Below are 20970 nucleotides of genomic sequence, written 5' to 3'. Positions count from 1 at the left end.
GTCATCATACTGAGCTCTTTGCATATATTATTTCATTTAGCCCTCCAACAACATTACTAAGCAGGTTGTATCATCTCAATTTTACAGACAAGAATGCAGGATGACAATAATAATAATGATGATGGCAAATAATGATGATGGCAAAACATAACAAAATTTGAAATGTGCTAGACACTATGCTAATTGCTTTTTCTTATTTAACTCTCTCAACGGTTTTATGAGATGGTATTAACTATTGTTATTTCTAGTTTACAGGTAAGGAAACTAAAGGCTAGAGATTAAGTAATTTGCCCTAAATCACATTCTAAGAAAAAGTAAAGCCACAATTTTAGTCCAGGTTAACCAGATGCCTAAGCTTATACTCTTCACCATTATACTATATTCTAATATTTGGTTAATAAATATACTAAATTATAATAAGAAAGCAGTGGATAGGATGTTGAGAGGAATTACAAAGGAAAGCCATGACCTCAACTACTACCCTAATCTCCCCTCTATCATGCATGATGGTTTCCCCTGAAACCATCTAAAGAGATAAATATTATTACTAACGCCATTCTACAGACAAGAAAACTGAGACAAGTAGTTAAGTATCAGTATTTTGTGAAAGTATTTTGCAATAAATGGTGGAACTGGGATTCAAATGCAGAACGTGTGGCTCCAGAAACCAAGCTCGTATCCACTATGTTTACTGCCTTTAATGGATGCATGCACATGTAAATAAATTCACGTACATAAACTCACTTAACCACTATGCTATACTGCACCTGACCTGGACACAAATAGCTTTGACTCCCACCCCCAAATCCACAGTTTCTCTCATAAGGAAAATGCTTCTTTATTTTAAAAGTAAGCACTTTCTACAGCAGAACTTTCAGGTATGCATAAATATATTGACTAAATTCTCAATGACTGATTTTTTAAAACAAAATTTTAAAATTATAGCAAATTCGACAAACAGGTACACACTAACATTTCCTATACCCCCACATAAACTGCCAATAACACAGTGACACAGTCTGAAGAAAGTTGGACAAACATGAAAAAGACTCAGTAATGCAAAGATGTCAGGTTTCCCCCATATTGTTCTATAGGATCAATGCAATTCCAGTCAAAATACCAGCCAGGTTTTTCCTGGAAGTTGACAAATTTTAAATTTAATGGGGAAAAGCAAAGGGCCAAAAATAGCCAAGGCACTCTTGAGGAAGAACTAGGTAGGATGGGGGACAAATTTGCTCTACCAGATAGCAACATTTACTAAATAGTTAGAATAATTAAGACAGCTTGATATTGGCATATGGATAGACAAATAGTCTAATGAAATAATAGGAAGCACACAAAAAAATCCTATGCATATATGAAATTGTGACATATAACAGAGCTGGCACTATGAATCAGTGGTGGAAGGATGAATTATTAAATAAATGGTGTGAGATAACCGACTTCCCTAGGGGAAAAAAAAGTAGACTCCTACCTTGCACTATTGTACAAAAAATAAATTCCAGACAAAGAGAGAACTTAAATGTTAAAAGGAAATATAAAAGAACATATTTATAATCTTGGGAGTAAGACAGAATTTCTTAAATAATACATAAAAAGCGTAAACCATAAACCACAAAAAGATGATCATATTTGCTTACACTGAAATTGAGAATGTATGCTTGTTCATTCAATTAATAAATAAGTAGATAAACAGAAAAAGCACACCATAAATTAGTAGAAATTTGTTGCATAAAAAACCAACATATATACACTACCAAATGTAAAACCGATAGCTAGCGGGAAGCTGCCACATAGCACAGGGAGATCAGCTCAGCACTTTGTGACCACCTAGAGGGGTGGGATAGGGAGGGTGGGAGGGAGACGCAAGAGGGAGGAGATATGGGGATATATGTATATGTATAGCTGATTCACTTTGTTATAAAGCACAAACTAACACACCATTGTAAAGCAATTATACTCCAATAAAGATATTTAAAAAAAAAATCACTAAGCTAAAATGTAAAAAAAAAAAAAAAAAAAAAAAAACCCAACCTGAGACTTGTATCCAGAACAGTCTTTCTCAATCAAGTTTCTATGAGAGAATTAAGCCCTACAAAAAAATTGAGGGTCTGTTTTCTCCATTCTCTCAAAACATTAAATGGGTTTTGTACAAAACATTGATGGGTTTGGTATTACCCATCAATGAATCTTCTGTGAGGAAAGAAACCACAACCCCAGGACTCTTATTATACATACAAGTAATACTGCAAATACAAAGTCCAGTACACAGTCATGAACTAGGCACACAAAGAAGCAACACATCATGAGTAAGAACTGACAAAACAGATAACAGAAAAAGGTACATTAAGACTTGAGGTATTGAAATTATCAGAGACTATAAAATAACCACACTTTCTATGCACCCTTGCCCAAAAAATAAGATTAAAAATCTTGACTAGAAACTTGAAAATATAAAGAGAAATGTTTTATTGAAAAGAAATAGCAGAAACAACAGAATTTAGAAAACTGAAAAAAATTTACCCAATAACCAAATTAAGAACTCAGTGGGTTGGTATAATGTAATATCAGGTATAGTTAAGGAGAGAATTAGTAGGCTGAAAGATAGATCAAAAGAAACATTCCAGCATGAAGCACAGGTTAACAAAAAGATGGAATACACAGAAGAGTAGAGACAAAGACGATACAATAAAAAGGACTAACAAGTTTAACTGGAATATGAAAGAGGAGAGACAGAATGGAGAAGAGGACATATTTGGACACAACAGCTGAGAATTTCATAGAACTGAAGAAAGATGCTGAATCATAAATTTAAGAAGTCCAAAAGAGCTACCAAGCAGAATAAACATAAAGAAATTCAAAATTAGACTCAACAATTGAAACCACAGAAAGCCAATTTTAAGGAGACTATCAAAGAAACAACAGAAAAAAAGACAAGTTATTTTCAAAGAAGTAACAGTTCACCACAGCTGGCTTCTCAAAAAGTAGCAATGGAAATGAGAAGACAATGGGAACAATGTCCTCAGCAGGCTGAAAGAAAACAGAGGAAACTCAGATGCTATTTCTTAAAAAAGAAATCCTAATGAAGGTCAAATAAAGACATTTTTCAAAGAAACACAGAGAGTTCATCACCACAGAATAGAAAATTCTAAAGGATGTATTTCACAAAGTAGAAAAACATCTCATAGAAGTCACAAATTTGAGAAAGAATCAAGAGCAAATGAAGTGGTGAACACATGGGAAAATCTAAATGGTAACTGATTCTATATAGCCATAAAAAAATAATAATGATGATGTCTTGTGAGGTTTAATGATACATAAAACTAAAGATAGCATTTAAGTAGAGAGAAAGGTAAATGAAGTCAACCTGTTTTAAGATCCTTCTATTAACCAATGTGAAAGTAAAGGTAATGATTAATATTAGATTGAAATTTAAGAAAGCATATTCTTATTTGTAATACAATCACAAAAAGAATAGAAACAGAATGTATGACTTCCAACCTAGTAGAGAGGAAAAAGTGGAATAAGGAAAAAATAGAATGAGAAAAAAATGATCCAAAAGAAGATAATAAATGAGATAAAAAGAAATACCTAATGGGGGTGGGAAAGAAAACATGAAGTAAAATTAAAATGTTAAGTACATTAATTTAATTATACTAAATGTAAATGGGTTTTAAAACTCTAGTGAAAGACAAAGATGAATAGACCAGATTTTACAAATATAAGACAAACTCTAACCATATGCTGTTTATAAAAGACACATTTAAAATATGAGAAAAAACAACGAAAGTAAAAGGATGGAAAAACTCATGCCATACACACACACATATACACACATACACGCTAAGCAAAAGAAACCTAGCATAGCTATACCAGTATTATACATAATTGACTTTAAGGCAAATAAAAAATAAGCATTACAGTTCATGTTGACAAAAGGTACAATCCATCAAAAATATAACAATTTTAAATTAGATATTTCATAATAAGGCCTCAAAGGAAATAAAACAAAATCTGACAGAATGACTACAAGAAATTACACCACCACAGTTGTAGTGGGATATTAGAAAAAGTGAACAGAATTCAGTAAAGAGAAAGAAGATTTAAACAATAGGATTAACAAACTTGATGTAATGCATGTAATGGATAAATATAGAACATATAACTAACAAATGAAGAATATGCATTCTTTTCGAATATGTGAGATATTTGCAAAAACTGACCACGTACTAGACCATAAAACCAACTCCCACAAATATAACAAATCACGTAGAGTAAGTTCTCTGATCATTCAATTAGGCCAAAATCAGAAGCAAAAGGATTACTAGAAATTTTCGTATGACTGGAAATTCTCAAACAAAAACAATTTAATAGCCCAAAAGTCTAAAAAGAAATCATAATGAACTTTAGATATATTTTGATGACTAATTAAAATGTTACCTACACACTGTGGTATGTAACTAAAACAATAATTAAAGGAAAATGTTTTTGATTAAAATATGTATCAGAGAAGAAAGGATGAAAATTAGTGAGTTAAGTAAGCATCCATCTCAAGGTAATTAAAATGTTACCTACACACTGTGGTATGTAACTAAAACAATAATTAAAGGAAAATGTTTTTGATTAAAATATGTATCAGAGAAGAAAGGATGAAAATTAGTGAGTTAAGTAAGCATCCATCTCAGGAGGTAAGAAAAAAGAACATCAATATAAACCAAAAGAAAGTACAAGACAGTAAATAATAAAGATAAACATTCAAAAGTGAGGATCAACATTGACCCCAAATTGGTTCTTTACACAAACTAAAGAAATATACAAATTTCTGTTGAGACTGATTTAAGACAAAAGATATAAAAAGCCAGTCACAGAAATAAAAATGTTTACTTCTACTATAGATGTTATAGACATTAAAAAGATCATAGAAGATATCTGAAACAACTCTGTATGCCAAGAAATTTGAATAAATTTCTGCTAGAATAAAATTTATAAAATCCAGTGTAAAAAGAAATAGAAAACTTGAACAGTCTTACAATCATTAAAGAAATTATACAGGTAATTTTAAAACTTTCAAAAAAGAAAACTGCAGGTATAGATGGCTTCACTCACAAGTTCTCCAAATATTCCAGGAAGAAATAATTTCAATTTTAAACAAGTACTTTCAGGGAAGAGAATAAAAAGGGAAATTCCCTAGCTCATTTTAATTGGCTAAACTACCCTTGATTCCAAAATCTGAATAGAACATTATGAGAAAGAAAAAAATCTTACTAACACGGATACACAATCTTAAACAAAATACAGCAAACCAAATCTATTAATATACAATAATGAAAAAGTTGGGTTTAATTCAGGAATTCAAGGTAGGTTTAACACTAGAAAATCAACTGAAAGGGGTCACAGTAAAAGATTACAAAGCAAAATAAAATGACAGTCTCAATGGTGCAAAAAAGCATGATAAAATTCAACAACTATTCATAATTACAAAAATAAAACTCTTAGCAGACTAGGAACAGAAGGGGACTTCCATAATATAACAGAGGGTATCTTAAAAAAAAAACCAAACCCCAAAACCAAAACCTTTAGCACCTATGTTTAAGAATGAAATGTTGCAAGTTTCCCCTTTAATGATGCCAACTATCACTACTTCTATTTAACATTGTACTCAAGGTTCTAGCCAGTAAGTAAGTTATGGAAAAAAAACAGAAAGGAAGAAATGAAACTGCCAGATGATATAATTGTGTATGTAGAAAAAAAAATCTATACCTCTTATTAGTTTAGCAATTCTGCTGGAAATAAACATTATTGTTCAAAATCAATTCTATGCCCACATAAAAGCAATCAACAATTAGGGAGTTCCCTGGTAGTCTAACAGTTAGGATTTGGCACTTTCACTGCCCAGGTGGCCCAGGTTCAATCCCTGGTCAGGGAACTGAGATCCCATAAGCCGCGTGGCACGGCCAAAAAACAAATAGCAATCAACAATTAGAAAACAATTTTTGAAAAAGATGACATTTATGAGACTATAAAAATATAATGTTATATATATAAAATTTATGTGTATTATACATTATCATAATATATAATTTTATAATATTACTAAAATATTTTTTAAATATCAATGACCAACAATACACCTACAAAAGATGTTCTGGGCCTCTGGTGAAAGCTATAAAAGTTTATGTATGTGTAGAGACATTAAAGAAAGCCTAAATAGTGGGGAGATCTAACATATTCAAGGATTTGGGGATTCAAGCGTGTAAAAATATTAATTTTCCCAAAAACTGATCCATAGATTCAATACAATCTTACTTTAAAATAAGACACTTATCACCAAATTCACAATTAAGTGTATGAAAAAGCAAGCCACAAAAAAAGAAAGAAATCTTTGAACCACTTATAATTGACAATGAGCTTGATCCAGACATATAAACTACTATAAATTACAAGCAAAGGCAGACGATCCAATGGAAAATGGGCAAAAAAACTCTAGATACTTCAAAAGAAAAAATCCAAATAGCCATTTATATGAAAAAGTGCACACCCTCATAAGACATCAGGAAAATGAATGCTAAAATGAGATATAATGATATATTACCAAATTGACAAAAATTTAAATGTTTGAATATTCTAAGTGCAGATGAACGAACATATGAAGGAACGGAAACTCTCATACGGTAGGTGCAAATATAAATTAAGGCAAACCTTTTGGAAAACACCATGGCATATCTAGTATAGAAGAGGGTACACATATATGACCCAGCAAATTCCACTCCTAAGAAATACCCTAAATAAAAGTGTGTACATGCAGACAGGAAACATATAGAAGAATCTATAAGACTGTTATTTGTAACCAAAGATCAGAAACCATTTATGCATCTATCAATAGAATGGGTAAATAAATTGATCTATAGTCGGACAATGGAATATCATGCCAAAATGAAAAATCAGTGAATTACAGCTATTTTTTACAACATGGAGGAATATTAAAGACATAATGGGGCTTCCCTGGTGGCGCAGCGGTTGAGGGTCTGCCTGCCAATGCAGGGGACACGGGTTCGGGCCCTGGTCTGGGAGGATCCCACATGCCGCGGAGCGACTGGGCCCGTGAGCCACAATTACTGAGCCTGCGCGTCTGGAGCCTGTGCTCCGCAACAGGAGAGGCCGCGATAGTGAGAGGCCCGCGCACCGCGATGAAGAGTGGCCCCCGCTCGCCGCAGCTGGGGAGGGCCCTCGCACAGAGGCGAGGACCCAACACAGCCAAAAATAAATAAATAAATAAAATTTAAAAAAAAAAGAACTTAAAAAAAAAAAAAAAAAAAAAGACATAATGTAAAACTAAACTATAGTATTTAGTGATGTAAACTTAGATAGTGAAACTATTAACAAAATTATGCAATTACTTCATTAGTTAGGATAGTAGGTGGCTTGGTGGATAGCTGTGGTGGGAAACAGCAGGCTAAGGATTTCTGGAAGGCGGTCAATGTTCTATATTTTGTCCTGAATTGTGGTTACAAAGATATTCATTTTAAAATCTTTTGTAAACATTTACATTTATGTTTCATGTACTTTTTCATCTGTGGTATATTTCACATAAGCAAGGTTTTAAAAAATGAATAACAAGGTCAACAAAACTGAGAATAGTGGTCATTTTGAGGGGAGAAAGGGATTGAATTGATGGCAAACTGGGAACTTCCATGGAAATTGCAATGTTCTATTTCTGAAGCTGAGTGGTAGGTACACTGCTGTTTCTTCTATTATTATATTTTAACTATACATGTACTTTATATATTATTTTGTATCTACAATAGCAAAATCAAGTACAAGAAAACACTGAAAAACTGGAATTCATCAAAATTAAAAACTTTTCCACTTCAAATGACACCATCAAGAAAGTGAAAAGAGGGACTTCCCTGGTGGTCCAGTGGTTAAGAATCTGCCTTCCAATGCAGGGGGACACGGGTTTGATCCCTGGTCGGGGAACTAAGATCCCACATGCTGCAGGGCAACTAAGCCCATGCACCACAACTACAGACCCCACGCGCTCTGGAACCCATGCACCACAACTACAGAGCCCACACGCTCTGGAAGCCCATGTGCCGCAATGGAAGATCCCGTATGCTGCAACTAAGACCCAACACAGACAAATAAATAAATATTTAAGGGAAAAAAAAGGGAAAAGATAATCCACAGGAGAAAATATCTGCAAATCACATATCTGATAAGGAATTTATATCCAGAATATATAAAAAACTCTTTCAACTCAATAACAAGAAGATGAATAACACAATTTTAAAACATTAAAGGATTTGAATGGGTTTTTTCTCTAAATAAGATATACAAAAAGATGTGCCAATAAGCAAATGAAAAGATACTCTCAGTATCAGTAGACTTTAGGGAAACGCAAGTCAAAACGACAATGAGATACCACTTCATACACACTAAGGTATGAAGTATATATAATAAAAAAGAGATAACAGTGTTGATGGGGATTTAGAGAAATAGGAACATTTATTCATTGCTGGTGAGAATTTAAAATGGAGCAGCCACTTTGAAAAAGTTTAGAAGTTTCTCAAAATGTTAAAGATAGAGATACAATATGACCCAGCAAATCCATTCCTAGGTATCTACCCAAAAGGAATGAAAACATATGTGGACACAAAGACATGTACACAAATGTTCATAGCAGCATTATTCTTAACAGCCAAAAAGTGGAAATGATTCAACTGTTCATCAACTCATAAATGGATAAAAATCTGGTCTATCAATATTTAGGAATACTATTTGGCATTAAAAAAAAAAGTACTGATACATGTCACAACATGAATGAACCTCAAAAACATTATGCTTAGTGAAAGAAGCCAGACATAAAAGATCACAGTGTATAATTCCATTTATATGAAATGTCCAGAACAGGCAAATCTATACAGACAGGAAGTAGGTTAGTTGCTGCCTAGGGTTGGGGCTGTGTTGAAATAGAGGGTGACTGCTAACAGGCTTCAGGGTTCTTTTTGGGGTGATGGAAATGTTCTAAAATTAGATTGTGGTGATGGCTGCATAACTCTGTAAAGATACTAAAAACCATGAAATTGTTCGTTTAAAATGGGTGAATCTTTTGATATGTAAATTATCTCAATAAAACTTTCTAAAAAGTTGTCTAGTAAGCTAGTTTCCATAAATACAATTGCAGTTTTCTGAAAGAAGTCATCTAAAACTTTTAGAAGTTGATCTTGTTCTATTAACAGTTTGTTTACTCCCTGCCTCCCTGTTCTTCCCTCTTTAAGAGGGGAAAATTACAGGGTTGAATGAATATCAATTTATTTAAATATAAAAAGTATAAATCTTCACAGATTAAATATTCTCAACTGCCAAATAACTGAGACTATTTCTTAGGGCTGACAAAGAACAAAATGGATTTTAAAAATGAAGAAAATAGGCTATAAGTAAGGCAACTTTCAAAATTCTAAATGACAGAATATAGACCTTTATACCATAAAGCTTGAGGTAATTAATAATTTTAAAAACAACTTAGTACAAGATAGGCAATATTCTCAAAACCTTAATGTTTCCACAAAATAAATAAAACTCAGAGTACTTCTGTATCAGCTAGTACAATAATCTCAGTTATTAAAGGGTATATCCTTGGAAATATCTGTCTTTCCAGATAAAACTTCTGTAGGAGGGCTGTTTTTACCGTTGATGTGAGGAGGAAACTGCCGGGCCTTGTTAGTTGAGGAACTGATGTTCCTGCAATTGCCATGGCAACTGTCTGGCTTATCATACTTCCGCTCTCACTCTCATAATCATCGGTGGCTATACAGATTGGTCTTCCTCGTTGATTGTGAGTTTCTGGAAAAAAATCACCCAAAAATAAATAAAGAAAACTTCTGTTTAGCTTAATTAACAGCTATTGAGCAAGCAATCCCCTTTCTTATTCTCCTTACTCTTTAAAGAAAAACCTATTAACATATACTGCTTATCATTATATTTACTTCTTTTAAAAAAATAATTTAAATATTTTAAACATTAACTCATTCCTATAGTAATATTTATAGTTTTGTAGAGAACTTTAACTTGCTAGTAAAAGAAGATATAATATATAGTAATAATAATATAAATTTCTGCCTTCAGATAAGGAAACCCGCTTTAGTGATCAAAATACTGGGAAAACTACTCTACTATTAGTCTCTCAAAGGGAAGGAGTTGCTATCTTTGTATCACCAGCACCCACTGATAATACATATTAGATACCAGTAAAATTTTTTTAATTGAACTGGAAGTACTTTAACAGGTTAATTGCTAGTTCAAATGCAACCTACAGTGTTTTCTCTAAGGCAAATGAAGGAATTTAAGTAAATTCTAAAAATGGAAAGCAAGAGGAATAAAACTTTGTGGGTTCCAGTTTTTAAAAACTAACAAAACTTCAACTTATTAACCCAGTATTAGCAATAAACATCATTGTTGTTATTCAGGTGAATATTAATTTCAATTTTATGTATATGAATAAAATTGAGACTGAGGGTGGTGGACATCTGGCAAGTTTTCTCATATTGTTTTTTTCAGATAACAGTATACACTCACAAAAAAAAAAACCCCTATTTCCTAATAGGTAGGTATAGAAATGCTATAAAATCATTATTTAAAAATCTGTCATAAGAAATGCTTACAGAAACCTTGCAGTGAATTTTCTCACATAGTCAAAAGTTTTTCAGAAATATGTTAAGTATTTACAGTGTACCTACGTCAGTGTAAGTTTCCTTATATTTCTTTTCCTAAAATAAGATCACCTTTGAGATATTTTCTAATACTTTTAAACACTGAGATTTGCCTTTAGGTTGTCTTAAATATACTAAGTACCTGTAAAATCATACAGCTGAGGAACAGTTTCCATGATAATGCCAATCAGAGGTAGATACAACATAGCCACCCGAGCCTTTATCTGGGGGTCAGAGTACCGTGGGTCTGAGTCGTGACTGGATAGTAAATTGTGTACCATATTGATGACTTTCTTATGCAATCCAAACAGTCTATTTAAAAAGAAGATGAAGAAGCAGCTGCAGTAAGGTCACAGAGATTAGTTAATATCTTTAGAGCAAACAGTAAGTCATGGTACTGAACCACTTTATTCAGCTTCTTAACTTTGCCACATATTTGCATGTATTCCTATAAAACACTTCTCATTTTAAAATTAATCAATGTCCAAAAAATAAATAAAATTAATGAATATCTCACTGTACAAAATAAGAACTGAGGGAAAAGGAAATACTATACAAATTCACTTAAGAGTAAATCTGAATATTTTTTCATTAACTCCTTAGGGCATTTTAATATTAAATAACTTAAAACCAGTTACGGTTATATTTTAAAGCAAAAAAAGTAAATTTTAAGTAGTTGTAAATTTTATTTCATCAAATAAAATCTTTTCACATTTAACCAAAATAAACTTTTATTTCCTTTATCTAAAAGAAAAATCCTCTACCTAATGGGTTATGTAGTCCATGGCTAGGGTTGCCTTCGACATCTCTATTTAAACTGAACTTCCTTGCTCATTTGGGCTCTTACAACTTTCTAGACTCTCAATCCCGAGTTTCAACTGGCTAATACACTAGCAAGGATCACTCTCATCTTCACACTTTTTTGGCTTCTCTTCTTAGACTGAAGCTGCTTTGACTATGAAAACCATTCTAAAGAAAAATTCATCCAACTTCAACTGCCCTTAATGCTGTACCTGGCAGCTGTTTCAGACCTTATTCTCTCTCCTTAAGCCTCTCACCATCAATCTCAATAGAAGACCTTACCTCCAACTTCCTTTTAGGAAAGAAAAGCTGTTCTGAATTTGCTCTGGCCAGGTCTTTTAACACATCTCCATCTTTATAGCTACCAAATCATCTTTCCTTTCATCTCAGAAAAAATTCTTTCTTCAATAGCTTCAATGTCCCTCCTCACTAAGTTCTTCCCTTCTTTCCTATCTTGAAAATACATGTTCACTTGAAACTAGTTTGCTCTGGCTTATTTATAGTATTTCTCTTAGTAATAAACTATTATATGATTTCTCTAGTAATAAACTTCCTGAATGTGCAGTATATATCAAGTGTTTTTTTTCCATTTACTTCCTAATATCTACTCTCTTTCTCTGAAACTAAAAGTTTTTGAATGCTTACCACATGGTACTGTACCCCTTTCATCATTTAATAGCTAAATGATTTTTCAAAGATACTTAACTTCTATTTCCCTATCTATGTATGAAGGTAATAACCTACCTCATAAGGTGGCTGTGAAAATTAAGTTACATAATTTATGTAACATGCTTATTAGCACAGTGCCTTGCACACTGCCTTTTTCAGTAAATATTAGCTTTTCTCTTTTAAGATCACACAGCAGATTTAAAAGCTAGGACTTGAAACCAGGTATTCTTCCTCCGGGGCTCTTGAGCTTATCTACCATTTTACGTAGCTGTGTATGAAATCTAGCTGGAGATTCTTCTTCCTTCCAGTTTTTATTCAGAAAGTATATTTTTAAATATTGTCAAGAACTCCATCTAATGAACATATCTCAGATTTCATTTTCTAGCTCTCTACTTGACACTTTGTCATCTTTTATGTTTTCTTCTCAGTATTTTCTCCAGAGAGTTCCCATTATTCCTCATATTCTCCATCATTCTTCCCAAGTCTCAGATTCTGATCATTTGCCTTTTATGTTCTCCCTTTCAACTTGTATCACCAGTGATGATTCCCAAACCTGGGTATATATTTAACATCTCTCAGCAGCTACCAGCGCCAGACTTCAACCTATCTAAACTCTACCCACTGGTCTTCATGAAGCCTTTTCATGTGTCTACATTACTCAATCACATTCAGCCATTATACACATACACACACACACACACACACGCATGCAGGACCTGTCATATCCTATGCTAGATGTTGGAGATAAGACATTGTCCCTGTTCTTAAAGAGCTTGCTTTAGCAAGAGAGAAACACAGACACAAAAATAATAACTCAATTTTACAAATGCTATAATAAAGGTGCTAATCTTCTTCAAAACTGGGTCTGTACTACAAAATTTGCATTTAACCATAGTATCCTGTTTCAACGTTGTAACTTTCTAACTGCAATGAAAATTTCTAGAGCGCAAATCTTTGGTCAATATTAGAACATATGGGGCTTCCCTGGTGGCGCAGTGGTTAAGAATCCGCCTGCCAATGCAGGGGACACGGGTTTGAGCCCTGGTCCAGGAAGATCCCACATGCCGCGGAGCAACTAAGCCCGTGCGCCACAACTACTGAGCCTGCGTGCCACAACTACTGAAGCCCGTGCGCCTAGAGCCCATGCTCTGCAACAAGAGAAACCACCGCAATGAGAAGCCCACGCACCACAATGAAGAGTAGCCCCCGCTCACTGCAACTAGAGAAAGCCTACACGCAGCAACAAAGACCTAACACAGCCAAAATTAAATAAAATAAATAAATTTTTAAAACAATATTAGAACATATTATTGCTACTCAAGGAATTATTTTTGATTACTTAGCAAGCAGAAGGAATAAAAAGAAACAAAATCCTCTTAAGGGTCTATCTAAGACAATGTATGTTGTATTTTATCTATGTAAATATAAAAAGAATGTAAAACTTAGAGATGTGAGTCTCTCATAGTCAATCATTCATTCACTGAATTAACATATACTTATCAAGTGTCCACTCTGTACCAGACACAATTCTAATGCAGTGGGAATACAGCAGTGAATAAGAAAGAAAGTGCCTGCTCTCATGAGCTCACATTCTAAGGGAAGGGGACAGATAATGAACAAACAAGCAAATTTCAGGTAAGTGCCTTGTAGAAAATAAAACAGGCTTATCTGGTTAAGAATAATTGTGGCAACGGCAACACAGCTGTTAATTCAGACTGGGTGGCCAATGACAGTCTCATTGAGAAGATACTCTTTGAGTGGAGACCTGAAGAATCACAAGGAGGAAATTCCTATGTAGAGATCTTAGGGCAATTTCAGCCTTGCTTCAGGCAGAGAAAAGTCCTAGTCCAAAAGCCCTAAGGTGGGACTGGGTTGGGCCCATTAGAGAAACGAAAAGAAGGCCAGGATGGCTAGATTTTAGTATGTGAGGAGGGAAGAGAGTGGCAGTGTAGACAAGAGCTAGATATATAGGGCTTTGAGGTCCATTATTAAGTCTGAATTTTATTTTAAATGCTATTTTAAAAACACACACTTTTACTATTTTAAAAGTTAAGTGTGCTTTTAAACACATTAAAGAGTTTTAAGCCAGGAAGTGACGTAATTTAATTTTCATTTCTAAAAGACCATGTAGGCTGCTGGGTAGAAAAGGGATTTTAGGGAGGGAAGAATGGAAGCATGATTAGGGGAGCAGCAGTAAAGACGGAGAGAAGTAGCTGAACTTGGGATACATTTTGGAGATAGTATTAAGGCATCTGCTAATGGACTGGGTGCAGGAAAGAGTGAGAAAAGGAGGAAACAAGCAACAGTAAAAGCTTATAATCCTGTATATTACTATTTAAAGCTCTTCCAGTTATCTTTTTTAACTCAATAGACAAAGTAGTAGTGAACACAGTTATCACGGCTTTCAGACTTGATAGAAAATCTTTCCAAGTGTCAAAGGACCAACTCTGAAGACCAGCTGGAAGAGATAAAAAAGAAGAAGTCTTTCATAGGTCCTATACTGTTCCACAGAAATGTATCTATTTTAATAGAACTGATCCTTCATGTGAGAAAGAAACCTCATCACAAAAATAGTTGACTGTTAGAATTCTCTATTTTTTATCAGACACTGCTGAACACCTACACAACATCTCCTTCCCCTGTCTTCCTTCCTAATAGAATGTAAAAATTTTCAGGTATACATTCCTGCCCCTGTGACTCAGGGGAAGCTGACTCCATTCCCCCAGTTTCTAAAGTAGATAGATCCAATCAGACTAGCCCTGCTACTTAAAGCAGACAGCCAGTAAAGCTGTTTCATTACCAGTGTGAGAAGAGATAAATGTTAATTAACTAATTGCTTCCTTAACTGAGAAGGTCTACAAAAAAAAATATCATATGAACTAAACACTTTTTAGTGACAGCTGATTTACATTTAGGCATGAGGTCCTTACCTTCCACTTTGTAACAAACCACCCATGAACCAAAACCAGTCTAAGCACCACATCTGAGTAGAAGTGATCTAATCCATCCAGGAACCTGGCATTGCTCTGGTGACTGTAACAGTACCGGATAGGCAAGTGAGCCAAATCAGCCCAAAGAAAAGATGTGCATTGCATGCTTGAAAGAGGGTTTTTTCCCTCTGTCCTCTGCTGGACATGAACAATAATCTAAGCTCAATTGACAGAGCAACTATCTTACAGTCATGAGAGGCACACTAGCCTCAGGATAAAGCTGAGGGGTTTCTAGTAGAAGTAAGAGATATAAAGAAACAGAACCCTGATAACATCATTGAGCTGCTGATTATAGTGTGCTAAAAACCTTACCTTTCTTCCAATTATGAAAAAATAAATATCCTTCCTTTAATAAAGCCAGCCAGTATGAAGAAAGGTTTTCTGTTTCTGGTAACCAAACTTATCCTGATGTATCAAGTAAAAATACTGGAAATATAGAGTCAAATGATTGAGATATAACAGTTATTAAAGAAAGGTAGTATGTTTAGAAGTGGTTTTCAGAGTGATTTTTTTCAAACAATGGATCCTTACCCCCCCCCAATGACATTATATTCATTTATCAATGGCAAAATATAAGAGTGGTGGCAAGCAGGGGTGGGAGACCCAGGGTTTCACCCACTTCGTCTGTCCTCTCCACACTCCAATGTCTACACCCCAACCCCATCCTACATGGAAGCACATTAAGGACCTTTTCAGAACCTTACAGCTCTGCAGAGCACAGTGTGAAAAACTGCTTCTTAAAACTATATTCCTAACACGAGAAGTTGCTGTTATGAAAAAAACTCATGCCTTTCATTTGCAGAAGCTTTAGCCTTTGACAGTTTACTAAGCATTCACTATGTCCCTATCGCTAAGAACTTTAAAAGCATCCTTTTTCATTCGTTCAACAAATACATCATAGGATTCTTAAAAAACCTGCTCAAAAGTATCTCCTTTTGTTCTCTGGAGCTCTTACTTCAGGTTAAACTGCATTACAAACTCCTAATGATACTATTATGGAAAAAAAAAGCAATTATTACCCAAATGAGTTACAGTCATTCAGATTTTTGAAAATAGCTGTTAAGATAGAAATACCCTATAGGGATCTTAGATCACAACACATTTATAGAAAAGCTATTTCTATAAATTCAAATCATCAGACAATATACTCTTCTTACTATATCAATTTCCAGTAATTCTTTAAAAGTATACACAATTTTGGAAGTTTCTAAAACCTAAGTACATTGGTTTATAGAGCAAATTTTGAAGTACATGCTACAGAGTATGATGGCAAATCATAAATTTTCCTCACAAGGAATCAAACAGATTAGTCTACTTAACTGAAATGTGCCTGCTGTATATCAGCAAATCTAAAAGTCCATCTACTAATATGCACAAATATTTTACGTACTACTAAGAAGGAAAAAAAGGCCACCAACTAAACCATGATACAATGTTGATTTCAAGACAAACATCAAATTCAGAGATGACAAAAAATGTCTTTCTTAAAACTGATGAAATATAGAAATAACATGAGTATGGAACTTAGTGAACACAGAAGTAGAAGAAGAGTGGTAAACAGTATTCTTTTGATTCCTAGGAAGTTAAGTGGATACTTCTGTCCCATTTTCCAAAATCAAATTGATACTCTACACGGCAAAAACTGGTCTACTCACCCTTCAGCATCAGGGTCTAAAATGACAGCCAGCTCTGTTAACACAAGTCCTGCCAAATAATGTTGCTGGCGGAAAGGCACAGACAATTCAAACATATTTGCAATCTTCTGGTCTTGCACAGTGGTAGAAAATCCAGAACTCTGTTTGGGAGTGAGGTAGAACAAAACTGTAACAGCTATGCAACAAAACATTCTATAGACAGAGCACTACAACAAATGAGATGTGAGCATTATCTGAAAGTGAGAGGTTATTTTTACATTACTATTATTAACATTGGAGAAAGTAACTGCTCTTACTTTTGGTATAGGAAACTATGATGAAATAACATTTTTAATTATTTTCAATTTCCTTTTTCTCATATTAAAATTTTTTCATCTGCTTTTTCCTTTATACTTTTAGCCACTTAATGTTTCAATATCATACTCTGAAGGGAAAAAAGGAACTAAATCCATATGATACATTATGTACTCACTGCTGAGTACAAGAGAAATATTCATAGTCAAGGCTATCGGTTTCCAGAGAAATTTCAAATACTAATGAAGTTGTTTTTCAGGGAAAACACTATCTCTAGAAAATTACTATTTTTTTTGTCCACTCACTGAGTTTTTAAAACTTTTTTAATACTGTAAAATAGCATCCCCCCCAAGATACAGCTTAAGGCAAGAATGTCCTCAATCTCATCACCCTTAATCCATATTCAAGACCGCCCATGCGAGGTTTCTTAGAAGAACAGACTTCAGATTTCTCTATGGAGAAATCATCTTCCTAATAAGCATATACAACTATCCTTGCCCCCACCTCCCGAAGAGTGATGTCTCTGTCATCTATTAGAATCTGAAAATTCTGCAGTTAGATGAGAAAGTAGGGAACAAGATAATGGAAGAAATTCTGTTAATTTCTTGGCTGAATGAGATGTTCAGCAGGGAGTCAGGTGTAAACAAATGTATTTCATTAAAGGTTTTAGGAACTGTACCTTTGATTAATTTGTACTTGACTGTGTAGCCACATCTTTGACAGAGGATGGGGGAAGGGAGCAAAAGACTAGCCTCATTTGTTATTGGAAGAAGTGTGTCCTAGCCAGGTAAAAGTATGTGGAAATAGGCTGATCCTTAAGAATTTTTGCAAAGGTAAAATGAAAAGTTGGGGGTGTTCTCTGATGTTTTCTAATCTTTCTAAGTAAAGTTTAAAATTTTCTTAAACATCTGAGATTGATCTAGTGTAGGGAATTACTTTCAGGAATTAAATATCTCCAAAATAAACTTATAAAGAGTTCATATCCACTTTGACTTTAGACATTAAGAGCTTAAGGAAGTAGCTTGTTTGCCTTAGGAATTATATAGCAAGAAGATGTTTCACTAGGAGGGAACATCCAGGCTTCTCTGATACAAAAACCACAGAATCGCTTCATTTCAATCTGTATGACAGGACACATAATAACTGCTACGATAACCCTTTTTCATCTTCAGAGCAACTACTAGGCACCCTGTGAAAACCCATAAACACCCATCTAGTTTCCTTTGGGTTGTCTGGATACAAGAGAGGCAGGTAGGGCTTTGCCAGGACTGCACTGCAGTTTGACTTCTTTCTCTGCTAAATTATGCTTCATTCCCCTTCCTTTCACAGGTATTGACATCTAATAAATACCTTGTCCCCCAAACTCAGTCTGTGTCTGCCTCAAACAAACACAACTTGTGAAAACATCAAGTGAGTTTATGTAGCTGAATTCACTCCCTTGTGCATGAATCGGTAAGAGGGGTACAACAAAGTGGTTAGAACTTGGGCCATAGAATAAGCCAACACGTGCCATGGTTCAAAGCCTAGCTCTGCCAGTTTTTACTATGTGACCCTGGGTAAGTTACTGACCTTTCTGTGTTTCAGTTTTTTTCACCTGTAAAATGGGGATAATAACAGAACTTACCTCCTGGAGTTCCTGTGAGGAGTAAATGATTAATACTTATAAAGCACTTAGTATGGAGCCTGTCACACAGCTATTATTCAACAGTGTTACTCTTCATGTTTTCCAGTGTTTAGAATGCTTTTTCCACAAGTGTGGACTTAAAAAAATTTGTTTTCATACATTTTGCATACCTGAGATGTTGCAGAAGAAACAGAAGGTGATGGTGACGCAGGTGGAGTTAGCAGGCTGCAGGGTAAGTTTAAGGTAACATAGTGCTCATGGCTGCAGATGATGCGCAGAAAATCCAGCCTCAGGGACACCAAGACACTTGGAGTTGGTAATGAATAAAGCTTTGAAGATACCTTGTAAGCATTGCATAAATAAGAAAACACCAATTGAACATATCATTTCTCTACTACCAATACCAGAATGATGGATTAAAGAATTAAAGAACAGTACTCAGTGAGCAGTTTTGAATTCTGTGGTTTAAATAACAGTATCGGCTTTTTCCAAAGTTACTCCTAAAATAAAAAATTTGGAACTACAAGATTTACTGTATAAATCCACTGACTAGGTGCATTCTTAAAGCCACATTCTTATATTCCCAATATAGCATTAATATTTCCACTTCTCAAAGATATACTTTATGAAGAAAAAGTATACCACCAAAATAACTTCCTAAAAGAAATTATCCATTCTTTTTACAGCACCTTGTGTTAACCTATATTTATAATTATCTATTTTCCCAACTACACCCATTAGCTACTTGAGGAGACATATATAGACTGACTTATTTGAATAGTTTTAGCATCCCTAGAGTCTAGTTTAATGTTTGGCAAATGTAGGAGGCCAATGCTTGAAGAATAAAGACAGGACAGGTTTGGGGAGCAATAATACATGAAATTTCAGGGAAAAAGTAAAAATAATACATAGTGTTGCAAATACTTGCAAATAGATCAGTGCCCACGCATAGTTTTAACTTCTCTATTAAAAGAAACATACAATAATGGCATCCAATAGAACAGAGCTTCAAAATTCTAAGTATTAGACTGCCAAATAGCATTTTTAACCAGTAGTTCCCCAAAACTAATCTGTGGACCAGCAGGGAGTACTTTATAAGCACTGTTTCCCACACTCCCACCCCCACCACCAGGGTTCAAACTCCTCAGAAATGCTGGGATGGGGCACAGAGATCTGTACATTTTTAAAGCTCCCTTAAAATGTAATTCTAGGATGATTATACAGCTCACTACCCAAATGGTCTATCAGGACGAATAACTAATGTTTTCTAAAAGCCAGGTTTCATTAATCATTTGATAAAAAATTTAAAACAAAACCAGCTGTTTGTAGAAAACTTCTAGGATACTTTTAGTTTAGAAGAAGCTAGATAATGATATCTGTGACTTGGGTAAACATCTACTCATGCTTCTAAACTCTACAATGTCTAGGGCTTCATCATGAGGAATACATAGCAAAATGCAACTGCTTTAAAAATCACTTAAGACAGAAAAAGTTGGGTTAGCTGTTCATTCAGTAAAAATGCTACTCTTGCATGGCATCTTGGGGCTGCTTTACATTTAGACTACTGACTTGATGGTATACTTCTGAATGAGAATCAAAGAGTCATAAGTGGGCCAGTATAACTCAATGAAAAGCCAGCTGTACTGACAGCAGCTTGCCATAGTCCTGTGTCCTAATAAATGTAATTTATTTTCCCTTACTAATAAAAATATGCCACTTTTTAAAAACATCACCATATAAATGTGTTCTTGAAAAATATCTTAGCTCCAGCCCTAAAAGAGCAAACGCAGCATTTAAATTATTTGATTACTAATTATTACTAATTATACATTACCTGTTTATAGCAGGTCTTTATAAGGCTAAAGACAAATCCTCTGTCCATAACAGACAACAGATCATTGAGAAAGAATGCAAGGCTTGTGTTGAGTCTCTCAACCATTTCTGTGTCCTGGGAAACAATTAAAAGAAAAACAAATATAGTTTAACGTGTGCTTGAAACACAGATTTAGTTTAAAAAAATAAGTTACCGTTACCTTCTGAAATCGTGAAACTATATCACTAGCAATTGTGCTGACAAGAGCAGCAATGTCATCCATGAAACGTTCTGGAAAACGACTTTTCCTTGGTGCATCAAGTTTATCATTAAAGTATAAATGGTGCACCATGCTCTTTACCTGAAAAGAGAAATAAGCCATTCGTTTAATTTCTTATGGATGTAATGAACAGTT

The 20970-nt window shown here is 34.3% G+C and overlaps 1 protein-coding gene across 8 annotated transcripts in view; it reads right to left on the bottom strand.

Annotated features, from left to right (window-relative positions):
- Positions 1-20970, bottom strand: part of DOCK7 (dedicator of cytokinesis 7) — a 185493-nt gene that overhangs the window by 41415 nt on the left and 123108 nt on the right. For 7 of the 8 annotated variants that reach the window (XM_061184108.1, XM_061184109.1, XM_061184110.1 and 4 more), the window contains 6 exons: positions 20776-20916; positions 20577-20690; positions 18913-19083; positions 16825-16964; positions 10852-11021; positions 9689-9843 (listed from right to left, as the gene is read on the bottom strand). In XM_061184108.1, coding sequence (XP_061040091.1) covers positions 9689-9843; positions 10852-11021; positions 16825-16964; positions 18913-19083; positions 20577-20690; positions 20776-20916 — 891 coding nt within the window. Of the gene's footprint in view, positions 1-9688; positions 9844-10851; positions 11022-16824; positions 16965-18912; positions 19084-20576; positions 20691-20775; positions 20917-20970 lie in introns of those variants that run through there. The other variant, XM_061184115.1, reaches the window with a different exon arrangement.

Source organism: Eubalaena glacialis, chromosome 3 (genome assembly GCF_028564815.1).
Source record: "Eubalaena glacialis isolate mEubGla1 chromosome 3, mEubGla1.1.hap2.+ XY, whole genome shotgun sequence".
Taxonomy (NCBI): Eukaryota; Metazoa; Chordata; class Mammalia; order Artiodactyla; family Balaenidae; genus Eubalaena; species Eubalaena glacialis.
The sequence above is the reverse complement of the archived record's forward strand: the minus strand, read 5'-3'. Positions and strand labels throughout refer to the sequence as shown.